Source organism: Mesoplodon bidens (genome assembly GCF_964165515.1).
Source record: "Mesoplodon bidens genome assembly, chromosome: 19".
NCBI lineage: Eukaryota > Metazoa > Chordata > Mammalia > Artiodactyla > Ziphiidae > Mesoplodon > Mesoplodon bidens.
Window position 1 is genome coordinate 31,924,158 of NC_138179.1, and position 20,679 is coordinate 31,944,836.

General features: G+C 52.3%; 2 protein-coding genes and 1 pseudogene across 4 annotated transcripts; all 3 read left to right on the forward strand.

Moving 5' to 3' along the window:
• Positions 1-1,847: 1,847 nt before the first annotated feature.
• LOC308607215 (acetylcholine receptor subunit beta-like) lies at positions 1,848-10,228 on the forward strand (the record flags this gene model as incomplete). 2 transcript variants are annotated; one of them, XM_081218928.1, is made up of 12 exons in its annotated part: positions 1,848-1,905; positions 1,987-2,126; positions 2,712-2,756; positions 3,300-3,409; positions 3,514-3,622; positions 3,988-4,135; positions 4,594-4,803; positions 8,021-8,244; positions 8,739-8,920; positions 9,275-9,422; positions 9,727-9,756; positions 9,849-10,228. In XM_081218928.1, the coding sequence occupies 12 exons, from the start codon at positions 1,848-1,850 to the stop codon at positions 9,930-9,932; spliced, it is 1,488 nt and encodes a 495-aa protein (XP_081075054.1). In that variant the 3' UTR covers positions 9,933-10,228. The 2 variants fall into 2 exon arrangements, with proteins under 2 accessions (XP_081075054.1, XP_081075055.1); XM_081218929.1 differs by lacking the exon at positions 2,712-2,756.
• A 1,012-nt stretch (positions 10,229-11,240) lies between these two features.
• LOC308607041 (uncharacterized protein SPEM2-like) lies at positions 11,241-14,505 on the forward strand (annotated as a pseudogene). The gene is made up of 6 exons: positions 11,241-11,378; positions 11,536-11,593; positions 11,725-12,993; positions 13,294-13,480; positions 14,010-14,067; positions 14,186-14,505. The product of its transcript is annotated as an uncharacterized protein SPEM2-like (transcript).
• A 39-nt stretch (positions 14,506-14,544) lies between these two features.
• On the forward strand, positions 14,545-17,052 carry LOC308607042 (uncharacterized protein; the record flags this gene model as incomplete). Its single annotated transcript, XM_081218633.1, is given in 5 exon segments — positions 14,545-14,697; positions 14,749-15,228; positions 15,232-15,789; positions 15,793-16,695; positions 16,699-17,052. Coding segments are annotated over 5 exon segments (2,448 nt in total).
• Positions 17,053-20,679: the final 3,627 nt, after the last annotated feature.

The window sequence follows — 20,679 nt, forward strand, 5'->3', positions numbered from 1 at the left end:
CGGCATCCAGCAGCACTTAGAAGCCGTCTCATCATCTGTTTCTGGTATCCAGGAGTCAAGGTGTTTTGGGTGCCCGAGCAGGAAGCTTGGGCAACGGCGGAAGTGGGGAGAAACTCTTGAGCACATGTTCTTGGGATCCACCGAGCAGTGCATGCGATGGCTGTCTACACAGCTGGCTTGCTTGTCTGTGGGGAAAGGCGAGATGGGACAGGGCCTGGGTTCCTGAGGGGCTGAGAATCAAGGCAGGGATAGAAGAAAGGGGACAGGGCCACATCCCCTGTGCACATGCTGGCGCCCACTCACCTTTGGGGAAATATGGTTGAAACCTGCCCGCAAGAATCACTTCAGTTGCATCCAGAGCTGAGGGCAGCAGGGGAGGGGGGAGGCCGGGATCAGGGTGAGCCCTGAAATCCAACCCTTGTCCGGCTACACCCCAGCAGCCCTCCCATTTCAGCTCCTTCAAGACCCCAGGGCTCCCCCACCCCCGCTGCCCAGATCCTGCCCTGACCAGTCACCACGTTGATCCCCATGTTGAGCAAGATGAAGCTGACCAGGATCAGAAGAATTGAGTCTCCTAGGTCTTGGCATTTCCTGGGGGTGGTGCCAGAGCACGGCTGGGCTCAGTAATGGGTTTGCTCACCCCTGGCCGGACATCCCAGGACTGCCTGGGTCCCCTGGCCTCCATATGTATACTGGGAACCAGACTGGGTCATAATAGGGCAGGTGGTGGGGTCACCGTGAGGTAGGGGGACGAAAAGCAGGGCCCAGGGTGGCATTCCCTGGTTACCAGGGTCAGGTAAGCTGAGCCTGGACAGTCAAACAGGGCCCGAAGGCCGGCACACCTCCTGTTGAGCGGATTACTTCCTTCTGAATCTCAGCTCTAGGACATAGACCACGACTCTCAGCCCTTCCCTCTAGGATGGAACTAGAGCCTATATAGGCATGTTATTGCTCTAGATTAAGAGTTCTAGACCCACGCTCCCACCTTCTCTATTGATACCTGTTAAGCAGGAGCTCTGGAAAGGAGCCAGCTATGATTCACAAAGAACTAAGTTCTGGATGGATCAAGAACCACTTCTTGTTTTCTCTAGACAATTTTCCAAAAATCTTATTCTTCCTATAGAATGCTAACCTTATTTTTTTACATGCAGTTTCTAGCTCCTGCAACTCAGCTGGGGTCCTGCCAGGGAACAGAGGCTGAGGAAGGGCAGAGGAGTTTTGCAAGGAATCCCTGGCTCATAGAAGGGCAGCTAGGATGGGAAAGGGGCCAGAGCCATGGCATGGCTGGACCTGTGCCTGGGTGGGGGGGGACATGAACACTTAGCTACCTCAGCAGGAATTCCTTCCAGGTCCCCTTTAAAGCTGAGGTCTTTAGGGTAATGGGTCTAGAATAAAAAAAGACAAATGGGACATAGCTTTGAGCCCCCTCAAATGAGGAGATACCAATTCAGCAATAAGTCCCACCCTTCTCCCCTACAGGTCAGGCCAAGGAGGGTGAGGGCCTCTTGGTCTCTAGACCACATACACCCCTCCAGCTTCTCACTGAATAGAACTTGCTTTACCTCAGCTGGCTTTAGGTACCCAAAAAGGCTCTGCTCCCGGGGGACCAGTCTCCATTCCATGCTTTCTCAGTTAAAGACGATTTATACAATTGAAGTGTTGTCTGCCATCTGTGGGTAGCAGGCTTTGGCAGTTGCTCGGGGAGGGATGAAGTCCCAGGGGCGGGGCGGGTAGGCTAGCGGCTGCCCCCCAATAACAGGTGCACATTCCTGGGCGCCTCGTCACATCCCCTGCGCTGCTGTCCTGGCGGCTCACCCAAGGGGACTCACTGAGCGACGCTGCGGGCTATGACCCCAGGGGCGCTGGTGCTGCTGCTGGGGGCGTTGGGGGCGCCTTTCGCCCCGGGTAAGTCTGGGCCTCAAAGGAACAGTGACAGGGCCAGAGGTCGTGGCCGGGCACCAGGGCTTCACTCAGTTCTCTCTCCAGGCGCCCGCGGCTCGGAGGCAGACAGCCGAGTCCGCGAGAAACTTTTCTCGGGCTATGATAGCTCGGTGAGGCCGGCGCGGGAGGTGGGAGACCACATCGGGGTCAGCATTGGTCTCAGCCTAGCGCAATTAATCAGCCTGGTGAGGGCGCACGCGGGGAGTTGAGGTCTGGCCCACGAGCCGGCTGGGGTGCGTGGCTTTAGGCAGGGCGGTACCAAGGGACCACTGGGGACGGGGTCCGGGGCGAGGCCAGGCTGGGTGACTGACGGGCCGTTAGTAGAGATTGGGTCGAAATCGGACCAATGGACAAGCTGTGGGCGTGGCTGCTGGACGGGCCAGGATTGAGCCGGGCAGGATGATGAACGGGCCTGTGGGCGGATCTCAAAGTGGAGCTGGGGCCGATGGACAGGCCAGAGAGCGGACCTTGAGGCGGGGTCACAGGCTGGGGCGGACCTTGGTGCCGGACAGGGTCAATAAACAACAGCGGGCAGAGATTCACTCCGGCTGGGGCTGGGACAGATAAATGAACTGGCTGGCTGTATGGCCAGCAGGACGTTTACGAGATAGAGGCGGAGCTTAAGCCAACGCAGTTTATAGGAGGTGGGGCTTGAACCGAAGAGGCTGCGACTCAGAAAAAGAGCGGAGTTTCCAGGGAGAGTTTACCCACCAAGCCCCTCATTTCTCTACACTGCCATCATATCTACCCTTTAAACTTTTCCCTTCTAGAACGAGAAGGATGAGGAGATGAGCACAAAGGTCTCCTTAGACCTGGTACGGGGACCCCCGCAGGGTGGAAAGGGCGGGCGTCCCGCTGCCTTTACAGTTTCCTCGAATGTCCCACCCAGTAAGATTTTTTTTTTTTTTTTTTTTTTGCATCACGACCTCAGAAAACACATTTATAACTGAAACAGAAGCTTCAGGAAACAATACCTGTCTTTACTATGGGAGCTGTATTCCATGCATTTTTCATTCTAAAAAAATTTTAACACTGGTTTGGGGCCACTCATTTGATTCCGGACCTATGAAAAGGGTCGTTAACTGCAGTTTGAAAACCACTGTTTTAGAGGCTAGCGTACAACCCCCTCGTTTTTACAGAAAAAAGAAATTGGGGCCCGATGAGAGAGAAGGGGAAATTAGTTGATAGGGTCCCAAAGAGTGTAGCTGGAGTCTTAAACAGAGCCCCGGCCTCCGGAACCACAGACCATGCCTGCGCGGCTCTCCTCCCTTGCATTCCCTGCCTGGGCTTCCTTCGCACATCCCAAGACTTCTTCCAGCCCCCAGCCCCAGACGGCCCCTCAGCCTCTGCTTCCCTAGGAGTGGACTGACGACAGGCTGAGCTGGGACCCTGAGGAGCACGAGGGCATCGCTTCACTCCGCATCACTGCCGAATCCGTGTGGCTACCAGACGTGGTGCTCCTAAACAAGTAAGGATGTTCCCAAAGTCTGGGAGGTGGGGCAGGACCTCTGGAGGGGCGCGGCCTCCGGAGGGAGGGGCCTGATCCCGGATGAGAAGATTCTTTCCCTGCAGCAACGACAGAAATGTTGACGTTGCTCTGGACATCAGCATCGTGGTGTCCTCCGACGGCTCCGTGCGCTGGCAGCCCCCGGGCACCTGTCGCAGCAGCTGCAGCATCCAGGTGTCCGGGCCCCACCTGGGAAGCTCAAGGCGCTCCTAGAAAGCCTCACTCGGATATCCCTCCTCCATTATCCCCATGACCCTCACGTCTCTCTTACCCTTCTGATTTTCCGTTGAGTTTCATCTTCTCTGTCCACTTTCATTGACTTCCAGTCTTCCTCAGTGACCGCCCCCCTCCATTGTCCATGACCTCCCCGCATAACCTTCTTATTCCTCTGTGACTCCACTTCTCTGGGATCTTCCCCTGGTGGTCCCTATCTCCCTAGTGCCCCATATCCTCTGACCCCTGTCTGCCCTGTGACCTCCCCAACTCCCCCAGCCCTGACCAGCTCTCTGGCAGCTCTAGTGACTCTCCACTCCATCCCGGTCACCTACTTCCCCTTTGACTGGCAGAACTGCACCATGGTGTTCAGTTCCTATAGCTACGACAGCTCAGAAGTCAGTCTGCAGACCGGCTTGGGTCCCGATGGGCAGGAGCGGCAGGAAGTGCACATTCATGAAGGCACCTTTATTGGTGAGTGGGCATGGCTCCCATGTCCATGGGCTTTATGATTTCCAGTTTCTAACAGGCTGATAAATATACCCCATCAGTGAGTCCCTGTGGGTTCAGCAAGATAGGTGTAACTGTCTATATTTTATGGTTATGGAAATTGAGACTTGCTCAGATTTATTAGAGATGGGCTGCCCAGCCCAGGGACCGTAGCTAGCCCCTTATTACATCAGTGCCCCCTGCTCTAGGATGTGGCAGAGAAAGCCATATCTGGGAATTGCCTGGCGGTCCAGTGGTTAGGACTCCACACTTTCACTGCTGAGGGCCCGGGTTTAATCCCTCGTTGGGGAACTAGGATCCCACAAGCAGCGCAGTGGTGCAGTGAGGCAAAAAAAAATAAAAAATGAAAGCCGTATCTGGCACCAACAAAGACAGGTTCCACATCTGTGTCACCTTCTCTTCTCCCTCCCCCGCCCCCCACGAGAATGGTCAATGGGAGATTATTCACAAGCCTTCTCAGCTAATCCAGCCTCCAGTGGATCCTAGGGGAGGGGGGGAAAGACGGCGTGAAGAAGTCACCTTCTACCTCATCATTCGCCAGAAGCCTCTCTTTTACGTGGTCAACGTCATTGCCCCACGCATCCTCATCACTCTTCTGGCCATCTTCGTCTTCTACCTGCCACCAGATGCAGGTAAGAGGGGAAGGGGCCCAGCACTCCTTCTTACCAATTGCTCAGGTTCTTCCTCTTCGCCTATAATACAGGGAAGGTTTTCGTGCCAACTGAAGCCTTCATGAACTGTGCTTCAGCAATCTGACCCAGGTTTTCCTTTCAGGAAGAGCCTTTGCCTCTGCATCCAGATTTCCCCGCCAACCTCAAGCTCTACCTCCCCTCTGCTGCTCACTTCTCTGCACCCAGTAACTTCTGAACTCTTCCATTCAGAGTCCTAGGATCTCATCCTTCGAACTGCCACTCCTCTGACCAACAAACTCCCAGGCTTAGCTAACGCTTCCTTTCCCTTTCCCCATTCCTGGCATCCTCCCTCCCCCACTTGTCAAATGCCGCTTACTAGTCCCTTTACCTCCTATCTCCCTTGGAAATAATAGCCAACATTTCTCTGGGAGACAGCACAATATGCTAACAGAGTAACCTTGGGCAAATTCCTTAATCTCTTAGTGTCCTGATCTGGAAATAGGACAGTCGTTGTCCCTCCCCCATAGGACTATTTTGAGGATTAACTGAGTTAATAGAACTATGCCTGGTACTCTAAGCTTTGTGTAAGTGTAGGTATAGTCTTTTCTAATTTTGAGTACTTGCTATAAGATAATACAAACAATGTGTTACATATATTAACTCAGTTCTAATCTTCACAACTCTGTGAGGTAAGTACTGAATTGTCTTCCCGTTTCACAGAGGCTAAGTGAGTTGAAGTCATTCACCTGACATTACACAGAGAGAGGCAGTGTTGCTATTCCAACCCTGCTTAGTACTGGTCTGATTCAGAGACTGATATCCTAAACACTCATATTCAAAACATGCTTTCCTGGGAGTTCCCTGGTAGCCTAGTGGTTAGGATTCTGGGCTTTTACTGCTGTGGCCTGAAAAACAAAACAAAACAAACAAAAAACACACGCTTTCCTTCTCTGTGTAATCAAGCCCTCTCTCAGTCTAGGGAAGGAGAGTGATGCATCTCTAGAACACACTTCCACATGTAACTTCTCCTTCTTCCTGGAGCAAGGCGAATCTTGGGACCCAATATTACAGGACTAAAGTAGAACAGACCATAATAGTTATTTATTTCAATACCTTCCATGAAGTTTTCAGTGCCTGTTGTATGCCACAGTAATAACCAGCCACCTGGTATATTCTTATATACTAGGTTTCATTTTCAGATCCTTCGATTTGCTATATAGTTCCTGCTACAGGGGTTGGTCCATTCATTCATTTAACAATATTTGTTAAACATCTGTAATGTGCAAGGCACTGGGAATGCATCAGTGAATAAAACAGACAAAATCCCTGCTCTTGTGGAGTTTATATTCTAGTGGGGGAGACAGTCAGTAAACAAAATAAATAAACCCATTGGATAGTATATTATTATTTTGTAATTAATTAATTAATTAATTAATTAATTAATTTAGGCTGCATTGGGTCTTTGTTGCTGCGCGGGGGCTTTCTCTAGTTGTGGTGAACAGGGGCTACTTTCGTTGCAGTGCATGGGCTTCTCATTGCGGTGGCTCCTCTTGTTGTGGAACACGGAATCTAGGTGCACGGGCTTCAGTAGTTGTGGCACCTGGGCTCAGTAGTTGCAGCTCATGGGCTCTAGAGCACAGGCTCAGTAGTTGTGGTGCACGGGCTTAGTTGCTCTGCAGTATGTGGGATCTTCCCGGACCAGGACTCAAACCCGCGTCTCCTGCATTGGCAGGCGGATTCCTAACCACTGTGCCACCAGGGTAGTCCTAGATAGTATATTAGGAGAGGTCAATTCCTAAGAAGGAAAAACAGGAAAAGGGTTTGGGGAGGATGAGAATGGGGGTAGGGGTTGCAATTCATTTATTTACTTAAACAATTTTATTGAAATATAGTTGATTTACAATGTTGTGTTTCATTTCTGCTGTACAGCAAAGTGACTCATTTATAGATATATATATTTTTTTCATATTCTTTTCCGCTATGGTTTATCACAGGGGTTGCAATTTAAAAATAGGATGGTCAGGGGCTTCCCTGGTGGTGCAGTGGTTGAGAATCTGCCTGCCAATGCAGGGGACACGGGTTCGAGCCCTGGTCTGGGAAGATCCCACATGCCGCGGAGCAACTAGCCCCATGAGCCACAATTACTGAGCCTGCGCGTCTGGAGCCTGTGCTCCGCAACGAGAGGCCGCGATAGTGAGAGGCCCGCGCACCGCGATGAGGAGTGGACCCCACTTGCCGCAACGAGAGAAAGCCCTCGCACAGAAACGAAGACCCAACACAGCCATAAATAAATAAGTAAAAGTTAAAAAAAAAATAGGATGGTCAGTGAATACCTCACTAAAAAGGGAATGTTTGATCAATATTTGAACAAAGACTTGAAGGAAGTGAGAGAATGACCCTGGTAGATATCTGGGGGAAGAAATTACCAGGAGGAGTTAACAGTGAATGCAAAGGCTCTGAGGTGGGCGTGTGCCTTGCATATTCAAGAAATAACCAATGAAGTAATAACTGAAAGAAGTAAGCAAGAGAGAAAACAGTATGAGATGTAGTCAGAGAGCAAATGGGAAGGCCTTGTAGACTTCAGTAAGGACTTTTATGCTAAAGGCTATGGGAAACCACTGGAGTGATATGATCTGATTTACATTTTAATGGGATCAATCCGGCTGCTCTGTTGAGAACAGTCAGCAGGGGGGCAAAGGATGAAGCAAAGAGGAGGCCTTTATAATAACTCAGATCTGAGGTAATGGTGGCTTGTACCAGGATGGTAGTGGTAGATGGGATAAGTCATCAGTTTCAGGATATATTTTGAAGGTACAGCCAATAGGGTTTGGTATGGATTGCATATGGGATGAGAGAGAGGAGAGCTGAGAATGATTCCGAGGGATTTGGCCTGAGCCACAGGAAAGATCGAGTTGTCATTTATGAACTGAGGAAGACTGTGGGGGGAGTCGGTGGTGAGGGAATTAAGTTTTGGACATGTTAAGTTCGAGATGTCTATTGGACACCCAAATGGAGAGGTTAAGTAGGCAGGTGGATACAAGTGTGGAATTTAGGGGAATCAGTCCAGGTTGGAGGTATAAATGTAGGAGTTATTTGCATGCAGTTGGCCCTTCCAAAAGCCTGTCCTTGAGTGGGCTGGAAACACGTCATTGATCATGCCAGGGAGATTGCTTTCTGGCAAAGCCTAATCCTTCTGCCTACCCCTCTGTCCCCCAAGGAGAGAAGATGGGGCTCTCGATCTTTGCCCTGCTGACCCTTACTGTGTTCCTGCTGCTGCTGGCAGACAAAGTGCCTGAGACCTCCTTGTCTGTCCCCATCATTATCAAATACCTCATGTTTACCATGGTCCTCGTCACCTTCTCAGTCATCCTTAGCATCGTAGTCCTCAACCTGCACCATCGCTCACCCCACACCCACCAAATGCCCCTTTGGGTCCGTCAGGTAAGAAGATCTCCTCTCCAACCTGTGTTAACTCTCAATCCTAGTATTTGGCTTTTTGTCCAGGTATCGCTCCTCCCTCCCACCAACTTTCAACCTTCCCTTTCACAGACCTGAGGGAGAACTACAACTCCTGGTAGAGTGTCAAAGTGCCAAGGTCTTTGGGTGTTGAAATGTTGCCCAATTAAATTTATCCTCCCATCATTAACATTGCGTAGATCCCAGACTCTCTTCATCAATACTGCCCATCGTGGGTCCCAAGGAAGCATTCTCAGGGTTAGGTACTATCAGGGTGGAAGCCCTCAGCACTTTTCTTTCCAGTCAGGATGCCTCCTAACCCACTTAAGAACTCTTGGGCTGTGTAGTTGCATTTCATCTGTGGGACGCATGCACGCATGCGCAGGAATGGGCACGTGCCGTGGGGGTGGTTGGCGGCTTCCCTTCTGGTCTGAAAGCATAAGAGCCCCCTCCAAGACGCCTCTTCTTCTACTCTGCAGATCTTTATCCACAAACTCCCTCCGTATCTGGGTCTGAAGAGACCCAAACCTGAGGGAGACCAGATACCGGAGCCACCTCCTATACCTCTCAGGGATTCTCCAGGAAGTGGCTGGGGTCGGGGAACAGATGAATATTTCATCCGCAAGCCATCACAAGATTTTCTCTTCCCCAAACCCAACAGGTAGTATTTACTCCCCATCCCCCACGTAGAAGGGAGAGGGAGAACTACAGTTCCCAGAAGACTGTGCGGAGGCAGGCGTCCTAAGCTCCCGGAGGATGTCGTGGTTGAGCATCATGGGAGTTGTAGTACCCCTTCTGTTGCCCACTTTGCGGGGAGATGGGAACTAAAGCGTAAGGGAATAGGAGGAATTGCGGAAGGCTAGAGAGGTCGCCGCTGTCGGAGAGAACCTAAAGGGCTCTCTCACGTTTTGAAACCTGGATGGGCGTTGGAGGAGGGAATTGGGGCGGGGCCTAGAGCACCCGCACAGGCCGTCTTTGCGCCACGGTCGTGGCCAAACAGACTCGCCTCTTCCAGGTTCCAGCCTGAACCGTCTGCCCCGGACCTGCGGCCATTTATCGATGGTCCAAGCCGGGCTGTGTGCCTGCCTCCCGAGCTACGGGAGGTCGTTTCCTCAATCAGCTACACCGCTCAACAGCTGCGGGAACAGGAGGACCACGACGCGGTGACTCCAAAGAGGGTGGGCTAAGGCAAGGCCTGGGTGGCCTTGGCTCCACCCGCAAACTTAGGCTCCGCCCCCAGCACTCGATTTTATTTCTGATTGGAAGTTTGCCTCACTTGGTCCCGCCCCCTGGCTTCCGACTTGTTCGTTACTCACATCCGTCGCCCGCAGTTTCGCTCTCTGCTATTCTACGGGCCCGGCCTTGTCTCAAAGCCGTGGTTGGAGGACCTGGGTGCGGTACAGGGCCTTTGGGCCGCCTTCCCTGGGGGTCTGGAGCTCAGGAACAGTTTCCTGTTCCTACCCCCAGCTGAAGGAGGACTGGCAGTTTGTGGCCATGGTGGTGGACCGCCTTCCCTGGGGGTCTGGAGCTCAGGAACAGTTTCCTGTTCCTACCCCCAGCTGAAGGAGGACTGGCAGTTTGTGGCCATGGTGGTGGACCGCCTCTTCCTGTGGACCCTCGTCATCTTTCTGGATGCCACGTACCACTTGCCCCCTCCCGACCCCTTTCCTTGAGGACGAGAGGACCGAGACCGAGGTCCTCGGCCAGCTGAATTGAGAGTTTGATAGTACTCTCAAGTCCTATCCCTTTCTGCATCTTAACTGCTTCACTAGGAGTCCAATCCTCTCCTCATTTCGTTTCTAGGGAGGAAGCCCAAGTGGGACTGGGCAGCTGGGGGTCTTGGGCCCACCTGACATGCACTATCTGCTTATTTACTCTTTGGCTTCTTGAAGAAGCTCCATTGGATATTCACATCTAGGTTGGCAATGAATGGAACAAAGAACAAGAACTAGATTGTAAGCCTTCTGAGGGCAGGAACTATGGCTGTTCACTGTAATACCCCCAGCACCTAGCACAGATCCTAACCTATACAGCCGGTACCTCTGATTGAATGAATAGGGAAATTTTTTTTTTCTGTAAGGAAATACACTAAGTAATAGTGCTTATGTTTGCATGTTGGGACTAGTGGTCGTTTTTTCTTTGTTTTGACCTTTCTGTAGTTTATTGTATTTTGTAATATGTATTATCTTTAGGATAAAAAAAGGTTCTTTCTAAAAGGATGCATTTGTAATGAGGATAAAAAAGCACACTGTAAAAACCTCAAGTTCCAGCTTTGGTGCTCAAACTTTGGACAAGCTACTAAACTGCTCTGTGCCTCAGTTTCTCCATCTGTAAAATGAAGCGAATAATAGTATCTGCTCCCCAGTCTGAGGATCATATGAGAAGATGAGAACAAAAGCATTATACAGTATACATCAGAGGTTACAAACTGGTGTGTTTTGTTTGGCCCATGTTGTTGGCCAGCAGAGTTTAAAATTTGAATTGGTTTGCTACTTTTAAAATGTGGATATTTCACAGAGAAATTTGGATTTCTGGCTTCTCTTGAAACTTTTAGAGAACTACAGGCTAGTTCTAAGAAGCCCAACAGGCTACATAAGCTGCCCTAATGTCTCGAACAATGAAATGGAGGAAATCCTATATGCATGATCCAGTCACTATGAAGACCGTCTCTCATCTGTAGCAACCATGCTTGCAAATCAAGTTAAGCAAGGCCCCATGGAGACAGAAGGAGAGACTGAACTCTGGGGACTAGGCTCCATGTAGTGGGAGCCGAGGGCAGAGACGGCCACCTAAAGGACCAGCTGAGTGGATGAAAGATTGGCCACCTCTGCATTGTGACTCCCTGCAACCTGCCTCATTATGACCATGCTCCCTCACCTGTTGGTGGGTGTCCCCAGGTCCTGGCATGAGTTCACTGTGGGTCAGGGCTGGTAGGCGGGGGGCATCCCACGGTCCAGGTGGCCCTAGGACGCCCCCCCACCATGGAAAACCGGCTCTGGTATGACAACCTGGGGTGCTGCCATCAATACCAAGAAAGTACCCAGAATGCGGAGGACTAACTACTCCTGCTGCTGGGCCTTGTCATTCTTGTCAGCATTGGGATCAGCATAGCAACTATGGTCAGCGATGGTTGGGGACCACCAGTAGGGGTGAAGAGGGCAGAGGGTGGGAACCAGCTGCAGACTGCACCTCCGTCTGCAGCAACGGTCTTGGCTGGGAATGGGGGTGAGGGTAGAGAGCCTGGCCTTCATTTTCACCCACCCCACCCCACCCCAGATATGGCATGGGCTCCAGAATGCCTTAGACAAGGCCATGTATTGGATTAATCAGAAAAGTAAGTACAGAAGACAGGTAGGGGGCCCCCCACCCCCGCCATTCCCAGGGCCCTAGAAACCAAGGTCCCCAGGTTCCCAACCCTGAACTCTTCTGACAGTTGCCCTGCCCTCATGGACTCGCTTCCCACAGATGAAATCTCACAGGCTTGTGAAAGTTCCCCCAAACATCCTCCAGCCAAGCCCCAAGACATCCACGTCCACTGCACCCTGGACCCTGTGGAAGTGAGAATGGCCCGGCCCACTTGCTACTCCTCGTCCTCCTACCATCATCTCCTCAACTGTAGCTGCAGCTGCAGCCGCCGCCCCTGCACCCACCAGCGGAGGCCGAAGATCCGCAGACAATTCCCCTACAGCCGCTCAGGTTTCCGTAGGCCGCATCGCAGCCACGGGATGTCACAGCTGCGGCCGATGCCCTCCTTTGATTGGGAGGACCCGGACTTCTACCTGGAGGAGGAGGACGACCTTTCCTTCCCACAGCCAAAGTACCCGTGGGGGTGCTGGGGAGGGCTCTACCAGCAGATGGGCCTGCCCTCCAACGTGGGCCTCTGGGCCCGCCAGGGTGGGATCCTGGCCAGCCTGCCACCACCCTGTCTCTACCTGTTGCCCGAGCTGCACCGCATGCCCAAGCATGTGGAGGCCAAGTCCGAGCTAAGGCTGCAGTCCTTCGGGGCCCCCTGCTCACCATCCCGCATCTAGGGCCACGTGGACACTGACCAGTGGACCTCGTCTCCACCACTTCCCTGATGGCTGCCCCCTAATCCTCATGGGTCCCTGGGGGGCACAGCACTTACCCCACAAGGGGCCATCTCCCGTATGTCTCCTGGGATCAGCGGCGGCGTGGTCTGGAGGGCTCTGAGCCTCCATCCGCTCTGGTGCCTCGGGGCTGCCAGCCCGAAGCCTGGCAGCGCAACTCCCCCCCGGCCCACGGACGGAGCCTCCCCAGCTGTGCTCACAGCCAGCCCAACCGCAGCCCGCGTCCCTCCACGGGACACTTGAACTACTCCCGGGATCCCAACGAGATGCGGCGCCGCCAGCCGAATGGGCAGAGATGCTGCCTGTGCGGCACCCTCTGGCCGCCTCCGCCTCCCTCATGGTGCTGGCCGAGGCCTCTACCAGCGGGCCTCGGATCCCAGCTCAGCGCTGCTCCTCCGCCCCTCCCAGACTCTGCCCGACGTCCAGGCTACCGAACACCCTCCACCCCCACCCACCTTCATGCCACTCAGCCGGAACCCAGGGGGAAATGCCAACTACCAGGTGTATGACAGACTGGAGCTGAAGTGGCATGTGCAGGAAGCCAAGCGCGGGCCAACTCGCTGCTACCTTCCACCTCGGCCTCGAGGCCCTCCCTGCACGGAAGCCAGACTGGGAAAATGAACTGGCCAGCAGCTAATGGGGGCGGGTGGGGAGCGGCAGGGCATGGAGAGAAGAATAAAGAGCGCCATGGTCCAGAAAACATTGGCAGTCTGTGGCTTGGAAGCGCCACTCCTTCTGCCAGCTTGGGTCCCTGCCCTTGGCTTCCTGCAATAAGAAGCCAGTGTCCCCTTCTTGGCCTGAGGGTCCCCTTGGTTTAGTGGCCACAGTCCTGCCAGCAGGCCCCTTCTGGTCCAATACCATGTACTAAGTAGATCTGCAGCTGCAGACTCCAAACCACTGGTCTCTGGGCACCTCCTCTGTGTCTCAGCTGTCCCTGTCCCCAAAGAGCCTCATACAAGAAGCTGCTTCCAAACTGGGAGGTTCCACATCTGGGCAGGTCCAGCTCCACACCCAGTGAAGGGCATGAAGAAGGCTGGGGCTCTGGACTCCAGCCAGGCCTTCTGCAGGGCTCTGAGGCCAAGGTCTTCCTAGTCTCAGGAGGGGCCAAGAGATGGAATGTGTCATTTGAACAAGTGAGTCAGCGGGCCGTGAGCGAATGACTGACTGCTCGAGGGGAGGTGTGCCGGCCTCCGGGCCCTGTTTGACTGTCCAGGCTCACCTTACCTGACCCTGGTAACCAGGGAATGCCACGCCTGGCCCTCCTTTTCGTCCCCCTCCTTCACTGTGACACCACCACCTGCCCCATTATGACCCAGTCTGGCTCCCAGTATATATATGGAGGCCAGGGGACCCAGGCAGTCCTGAGACACCAGGCCATGGCTGAGCAAACCCATTACCTACCCCAGCCGTGCTCTGGCACCACCCCCAGGAAATGGCAGGACCTACGAGACTCAATTCTTCTGATCCTGGTCAGCCTCATCTTGCTCAATGTGTGAATCAACGTGGTGACTCTGGTGAGGGCAGGATCTGGGCAGTGGGGTTGGGGGAGCCCTGGGGTCTTCAAGGGGCTGAAATGGGAGGGCTGCTGTGGTGTGGCCGGACAAGGGTTGGATTTCAGGGCTCACCCTGATCCTGGCCTCCCCCCTCCCTTGCTTCCCTCAGCTCTGGATGCATCTGAAGAGATTCTTGCGGGCAGGTTTCAACCGTATTTTCCCCAAAGGTAAGTGGGCGCCAGTGTGGGCTCAGGGGATGTGGGCCTGTCCCCTTTCTTCTATCCCTGCATTGATTCTCAGCCCCTCAGGAACCCAGGCCCTGTCCTATCTCACCTTTCCCTGCAGACAAGCAAGCCAGCTGTGTAGGCAGCCATCGCATGTGCATGCGCTGCTCCGTGGGTCCCAAGAACATACGCTCAAGAGTTCCTCCCCGCTTCCGCCATCACCCGAGCTTCCTGCTCAGGCGCCCAAACCACCTTGACTCCTGGATACCTGAAACAGATGATGAGACGGCTTCTAAGTGCTGCTGGATGTCATCTCAGTGTGGACGGGCTCGGGCTTCCATGGAGGCTCCACGGGGACTGTGGAAGGAGGGGGTAGTGGGAGCTGGGGAGGCCCCTCCGGTCACAGCCTTAAAGTCCCAAGCCACCTTTAACTCCAGGTAAGAGACATCTTCCAAGCTCCGCACGAGAAGCAAGGTGGACATGGTTCCACTCCGCCTGCCCCAAGAGAGCAAGACTAAGACCCCAGACTATGACCCAGCCCAGGCCCCAGCCAGGGCCCAGAACTGCCCCCCAGTTCAGCTCCTTGCACATTCTCCTGCCAAGCCCCAGACCTTCTCCTCCAACCACCCCTCTGTGCATGCCCCACCTCAGGCCCAGACTTGATCCACATTCCACCCCCCTGAGCACACTACCCCCCTAGCCAAGACCCGCTCCCCAGCCCTCACCCCTGAGCACAGCCCAGCCCAGGTCCATGGCCCTGAGCACACCTCAGCCCATACCCCAGCCCAGGCCCAAGCCCAGGCCCCCTCACATGCCTCAGCCCAGTCCCTGGGCCATACTTCTCTCTGCACCCTGACCCATGCTCATCTGACCTATACCCATGCCAACATTCTGGTCCCTCCCCCAACTTCTGCCCCTGCTACTACTCCTGCCCTAGCCCCTACACCAGCACCTGTCCCGATCTCTGCCACAACCTCTGTCCCAGCACTGGTCATGGCCCTGATGACCACTCCAGTCCCTTCCACCACCCCTACCCCCATTCTAGATTCTATTCCCTCTACCTTGTCTGCCTTCAGCCAAGGCCTCTCCTCTGGCCATGTGGTCTACGATGCCCGCAGCGTAAAGCAGAACTTATTCCATGTGTGTCCCACTCAGAACTCTGGGTAGTCCAGAAATGACTTGGGTACCCTCTCCAGGCCCCAAGAGGGGCATGGTCTGGTGAGCTCTGGTACAGCTGAGCAAACACTGAAGCAATGTACTGGGGACAGTGCCAAGCCCTCCACAGGATCCATACTGGGTTACGTGAAGTTGGGGAATATGGAATGGAAGATCTCAAATGATGCCAAAGACAAATTTGTACAATCCAAGACCTTCGCTTACTGTAGCTTCCACCCTTGCCGGTCTGAGAAGAGAAACACGGATCCCCAGACTCCAGTCTACCTCAAATTCCTGGTGTACTCCAAGGATGCTGCACCTTCTCAACCTTGCTTCCATTCTGTGACCAGTGCCCAGAGCTCACCATGCACCATGCCTCCCCCATGCACTCTTTCTCTGCCTCTTGTTTCTCCCAGATCCTTTGTCCTTCATCAACACAGCAACCACCAGAAGCCCTCCGCCTTAATACAAACCCCCACCTTTCCCCCAACCTCCAAGTCTCCTCAGTCTGTCCTCTCTCCCCAGGGCCCCATCCCTCCCCAGTTATCCACTACTTCCCAAACCCAAAACTAGCCCCAACCCCCTGAACTTCATGAGAGTCTAGGTCTCAACCAAGGCTCTGTCCTCCAAAGGACCCCAGGCCTTACCGGAGACACAGGCCTCCCCAAGAACCCAGGCCTTGTTCAAGATCCAGTCCTCCAGGATCTTCGAGGCCTTACCGAACATCTTTACCTCTGCAAGAATCCAAGCCTTTCCCAAGACTCTGACCTTCACAAGAATCCAGTCATTACGCAAGATTCTGGCTCCCAGAAGATCTTAGGTTCTACTCTACATGGACGTTTCTTTAAAAGGCCATACATCACCCAACCCTGTGACCTCCACAAGAACACATCATTTCTCCAAAGTTCTTACATTCAGAGGAGCTCAGCCTTTATGCATGATTCTGGAGTCTATAGGAATCTAGAACAAAACCAAGAGCCTGTACTCTATAAAAGTCGAGGGCTTTCTGAAAAAACTCTCTTCCATCATAGCCCACACCCTTTTCAAGATTCTGGATGTGACAAGAGTACAGGTAATGCCCAAGATTCAGCAGTCTCTGGGAGTCCAGACTTTACCCAAGATTCTGGGCCACAGAAGAGTCCATACCTTGCCCAAGACTCTGCAGTCAACAAGAGCTCAGTCCTTTGCCAGGAATCTGGTCTCCATAAGAGCCCAGGCCTTGTGCAAACCCCTCGCCTCCATAAGGGCTCAAGCCTTACCCAAGACTCAGGAGACTACAAGAATCCAGGTCTGACCCAAGATTCTGGAGTCTGCAGGAGCCAAGGCCTTACTCAAGATTCTGACCTCCATAAGAATCCAGGCCTTACCCAAGCCACTGAAGTCAAAAGGAGATGTGGCCTTACCCAAGATGCTGGAATTTACAGTAGCTCAGATCATACCCGTGACCCTAAGTTCCACAAGTACTCAGGAATTAATTGAGATCCTGGCCCCCATAAGGGTCCAGCCCTTACTCAAGACTCTGGCTTATCCAAGAGACCAAGCCTCCATAACAACTCATGCCTTATCCCAAACCCTGGCCTCCACAAGAACCCTCTAGGAACTGACTCTGTCCCAGTTTGGGGCCCACATCAGACCCAAAAGTCATTTATATCTGAGACAGTTCCTCAAAAGGAGGATGCAGGGCAGCACATACCATGGACTTCTGTCCCACCCAGTCACAACTCCTGCTCTGCCAAGGCTCAGGGGGCCTACAATGACCTGCTAACCTCCTCGCAGCGGACAGGCAGCCAAGACTGGGTGTACCACCCCATTGATACAGTTCCTCCAGCCTGACAGAACTATCGCCAGATGTCTACGCCTCCAGAAACCAGCTGGAAGCCCTACTGTCAGGCACCCGGCTAGGGCATGTGGTCTTTGACGCCCACCGGAGACAGCGGGCAGGGACAAGTGCAAAGCTCTGTCTCCCAGGCGCCTTCACCGAGAGACATCCAACTGCCGGAGTCCAGCTCCAGCGAGTCCAGGGATAACCGAGGGATGGATAGCATCGGCGAAGGAAATAAATCTTATCACACTTCTTAAAGTATCAGCATTGCATGTTTCTCTCTCTTCTTTATTGTTTACAATCACAGGTTTATATATTGTAGTTGATTACTTTACCAGGTACGTGACCAAACAATCTTAGCACAATCAAACCTCAAAATGTTCTATAAAGATTTTTTTTTAAAATATCCCCTAGTTTCTAGATGTCCTATTAAAATATTTCAACCTTTTACAATGGTTCCACGAAAATATTTACAATGTACCCTGCATGCCCTTTCTCGTTGTTTCCTTCAACTGAGACAGTGTTTTCTCCCTATCCTAGCAACCAATTCTGCTCTAAGCATTTGCTTTTCTATAATTAATCTTCGTTTATAATAGAACCATAAATTTCCTATATCATCAGGAACTTCGGCCCATGGCCATAACTCCATACTAGAGGGTGTTTTTCATGAAAACATCCCCTTAGTTCCAGGCTCTTAATTCTTTACCCATTTCCCCGGGGCTTTAGTGGGTACTTCCCATTCTGTGGTAGTTTCAGGAGGGGGAGTCCTAGAGGAATTTTTCTTTCACGTGGAGCAACATCCCCCCAAAATTGCCCCTATATTTAAATTTATTATCATAAAACATAACAACAGAGCTGTAGTCCACCTTCCTGGCACGGCGCTGCCTTGCAGTTTCGCCTTCCGTTGCTTCATGACTTTGTCATGGTGCAATGGCTCCAGGATCGCTTCCAACATCCAACAACTCACCGGAGACCATCAAGGAGTGGGGATATCAGTGTGTGATGAGAAACTTAGAAAAAGAGGGGACAGATAAGCATGAGGAATAAAGAGACAAGAGAAGTGTTCTGTGGACTTTTGAGGACATCCAACCCAGCCCCATCCCACAGGGCCTGATGAGGACCTGAACTATCCCTGCTTTCCCTCCATCGCTCTCTAGCTAAATCCGTTATCCCCAAGGCCCTAGAGCTGCACTGTCAATTACAGTAGCCACTAGCCAAATGCCTATTAGAATGTAAATTAGTTAAAATTAAGGAAAATTAATTCTATTAAAAATTAAGTTAAAAAGTTAAAAATTCTCTTCCTCAGGGAACAGAATTTCCCTGACATCCGATTCTGTTCCCTGGTAGTCCAGTTGTTGGGACTTGGTGCTTTCACTGCTGTGGCTGGTTTTCAATCCCTGGTCAGGGAACTCAGACCCCGCAAGCTTCATGGATTGGCCAGAAAAAAAAATTCTGTTCCTCAGTGCCATGATCTTCTAAGTGCTCAGTAGCCACATGGGGCTAGCGGCTACTGTATTGGACGGCACAGATTTAGAACATTTCCATCATCATGGAAAATGCTATTGAGAGCAGTGCTTTAGAGTTTAGAGCAATTTTCCTTTCCTTGTCACCCACCCCCAGCATCTTAAAGCTCCCCCAGAGGGCAGAGAACTTAATTCTTTTTAGGGTGGCTCAGAAGCCACCCTCTGGGGAGGAGGTAACATGTAGGTATGGATGCCCAATGCCTGATTTCCCCAGACTGTGAGAAAGAGCCCAGGCTTCAGTTTTCCTCATCTGGTCTCTTGAGTCATGACCACATGTATGGAAACTTGCCCCCACATGCTGGGCTGTTTGGGGCTCTTGGTTACTGAGGGAGAAGACCTCTCTTTGTCAGTGAGTAGGAAACCTTGTGTTTTAGGCTCCCCAAATTGAGGCCTGGATTCTGAGGGTCCCCTCCTTCATAGGCCTCTAATTTTTCGAGGTGTCTTCACTTAATTTTCTTGCCCATGGACTTAGGCCTAGTTCACTGTGGAGACAGAACGCTGGGAAAAAGGAATGTAAGAATTCCTGGTCCAGTGTGCATTGGTCTAATCTGTGAGCGTGTCTCTGGTGTCCTATCTTTCTGTCCTATTATTCTGGCTCCTAGTTTCATCCTGGACTTAAGCTGTGTCCATGATAGCACTGTTTGCTGAAAGCCATTTCCTTCCCCTGATAATTTTTCATCGCCTTGCCCTAGCCCAGCTGGGGTTTCCTCTGGACTTGATTTTCAGTCCTGATAACTCTTCTGTATACACACATAAGCTGCGAGATTCCAAAGTGTTTTCCCTGCCACCACTTGTGTGTCTGAGGTGGGCAACACTAATATGTCCCTTCGCTGAGTCAGATGTCCATCCCTGGGTCACTACATGCACACTATCGGCGTGTTCTTGTCTAACGTTACCACCACCGATTCCAAGGAGATACGTCCCAGCTGGAGAGCCCATTTCCAACACCTCTCTGGCTCAGCTCGGACCTTGGGCAAGTCATGTGCAACCTTTCTAGGCTTGCAGTCTCATCTCTATCTGAAGTTATAATTGCACGCAAGAACCCTTCTAGATTCAAATGACCAGGGCGCCTCTACTCCCAAGTGAGATGTAGAGTCCCCTATTTCTCCGCATGCCCTAGTGTATGCCCCTCATTATTGTTTGCTATTCAGATCCATCCTATTAGGCCTCTGTTCTAACCCCAAGGAGTGTCTGTGCGGTTGACCTGACCTTGTAAAGACACAGAATAGTTTAGCTCTATAGAAACTACAACTTCCATCAGGCACTACTTCAAGGGAACGGGAAAGGATGTGGGTGCGTGGCCCCAACGCCCTGGTAGCTTTGAAGACAAACTACAACTCACAGGATAGCCGCGAGATCTCCGCAGAGCGAAAGGAGTGACTGAACTCTGACTGGAGGCCGGGCTGGTCCGGAACCACCCCGACAGTCTCCCAAAAGAGGCGTGGTTATAATTTAGGGGCGTGGCCTTGCCGGCAGCAGGAAGAAGTTACCTGTTGAATCTTCCTATTCATTCTCTTCCCAGCCTTTGTAGCTAACCTTAAGAGGGAAGCCGCAAACCACTACCCTCTTCAGAAAAGGAGGTAAGGGGACGTAGACAAGGGGCAGCGAAGGAGGCTATTGCATTCCTTAGGAGGGGCCAAACAGCTACTTTCTACCTGCTGAGTCAGGTGAAATGTTGACACTTGCACAGACAAACCTGACTCAAGTCACAATTCAACCTATGGATGTGGAGCTTACCGTTACTGCAGGATCCAATATGGAGACTCTACCTTCTCCAATCATGCAGAAGACCCCAACTCAGCCTCAAGAGGCACCTCAGGACGTTGTAGTTCCATCTCCATTCCAGCAGGAGGTGACAGTTCCAACTCCAAGCAAGCATCAAGGTCAGCATTCAACATCATCCAGCGTCACAGTTCATCATGTGGACCTAGAGCAAGCCACAACTCCAGAACCCACTGTGGAGGCTGGACATTCTACAGCCCTACAGCAGACTACAGCTCCCCCTCCAAAACACCCTGAGGTGGCACTTGCACAACCAAACCTGACACAATCACACTTCCACCTGTGGACCTTGGAGTTAACATATCTCAGCAACCAAGGCCATCTGAGACAGTT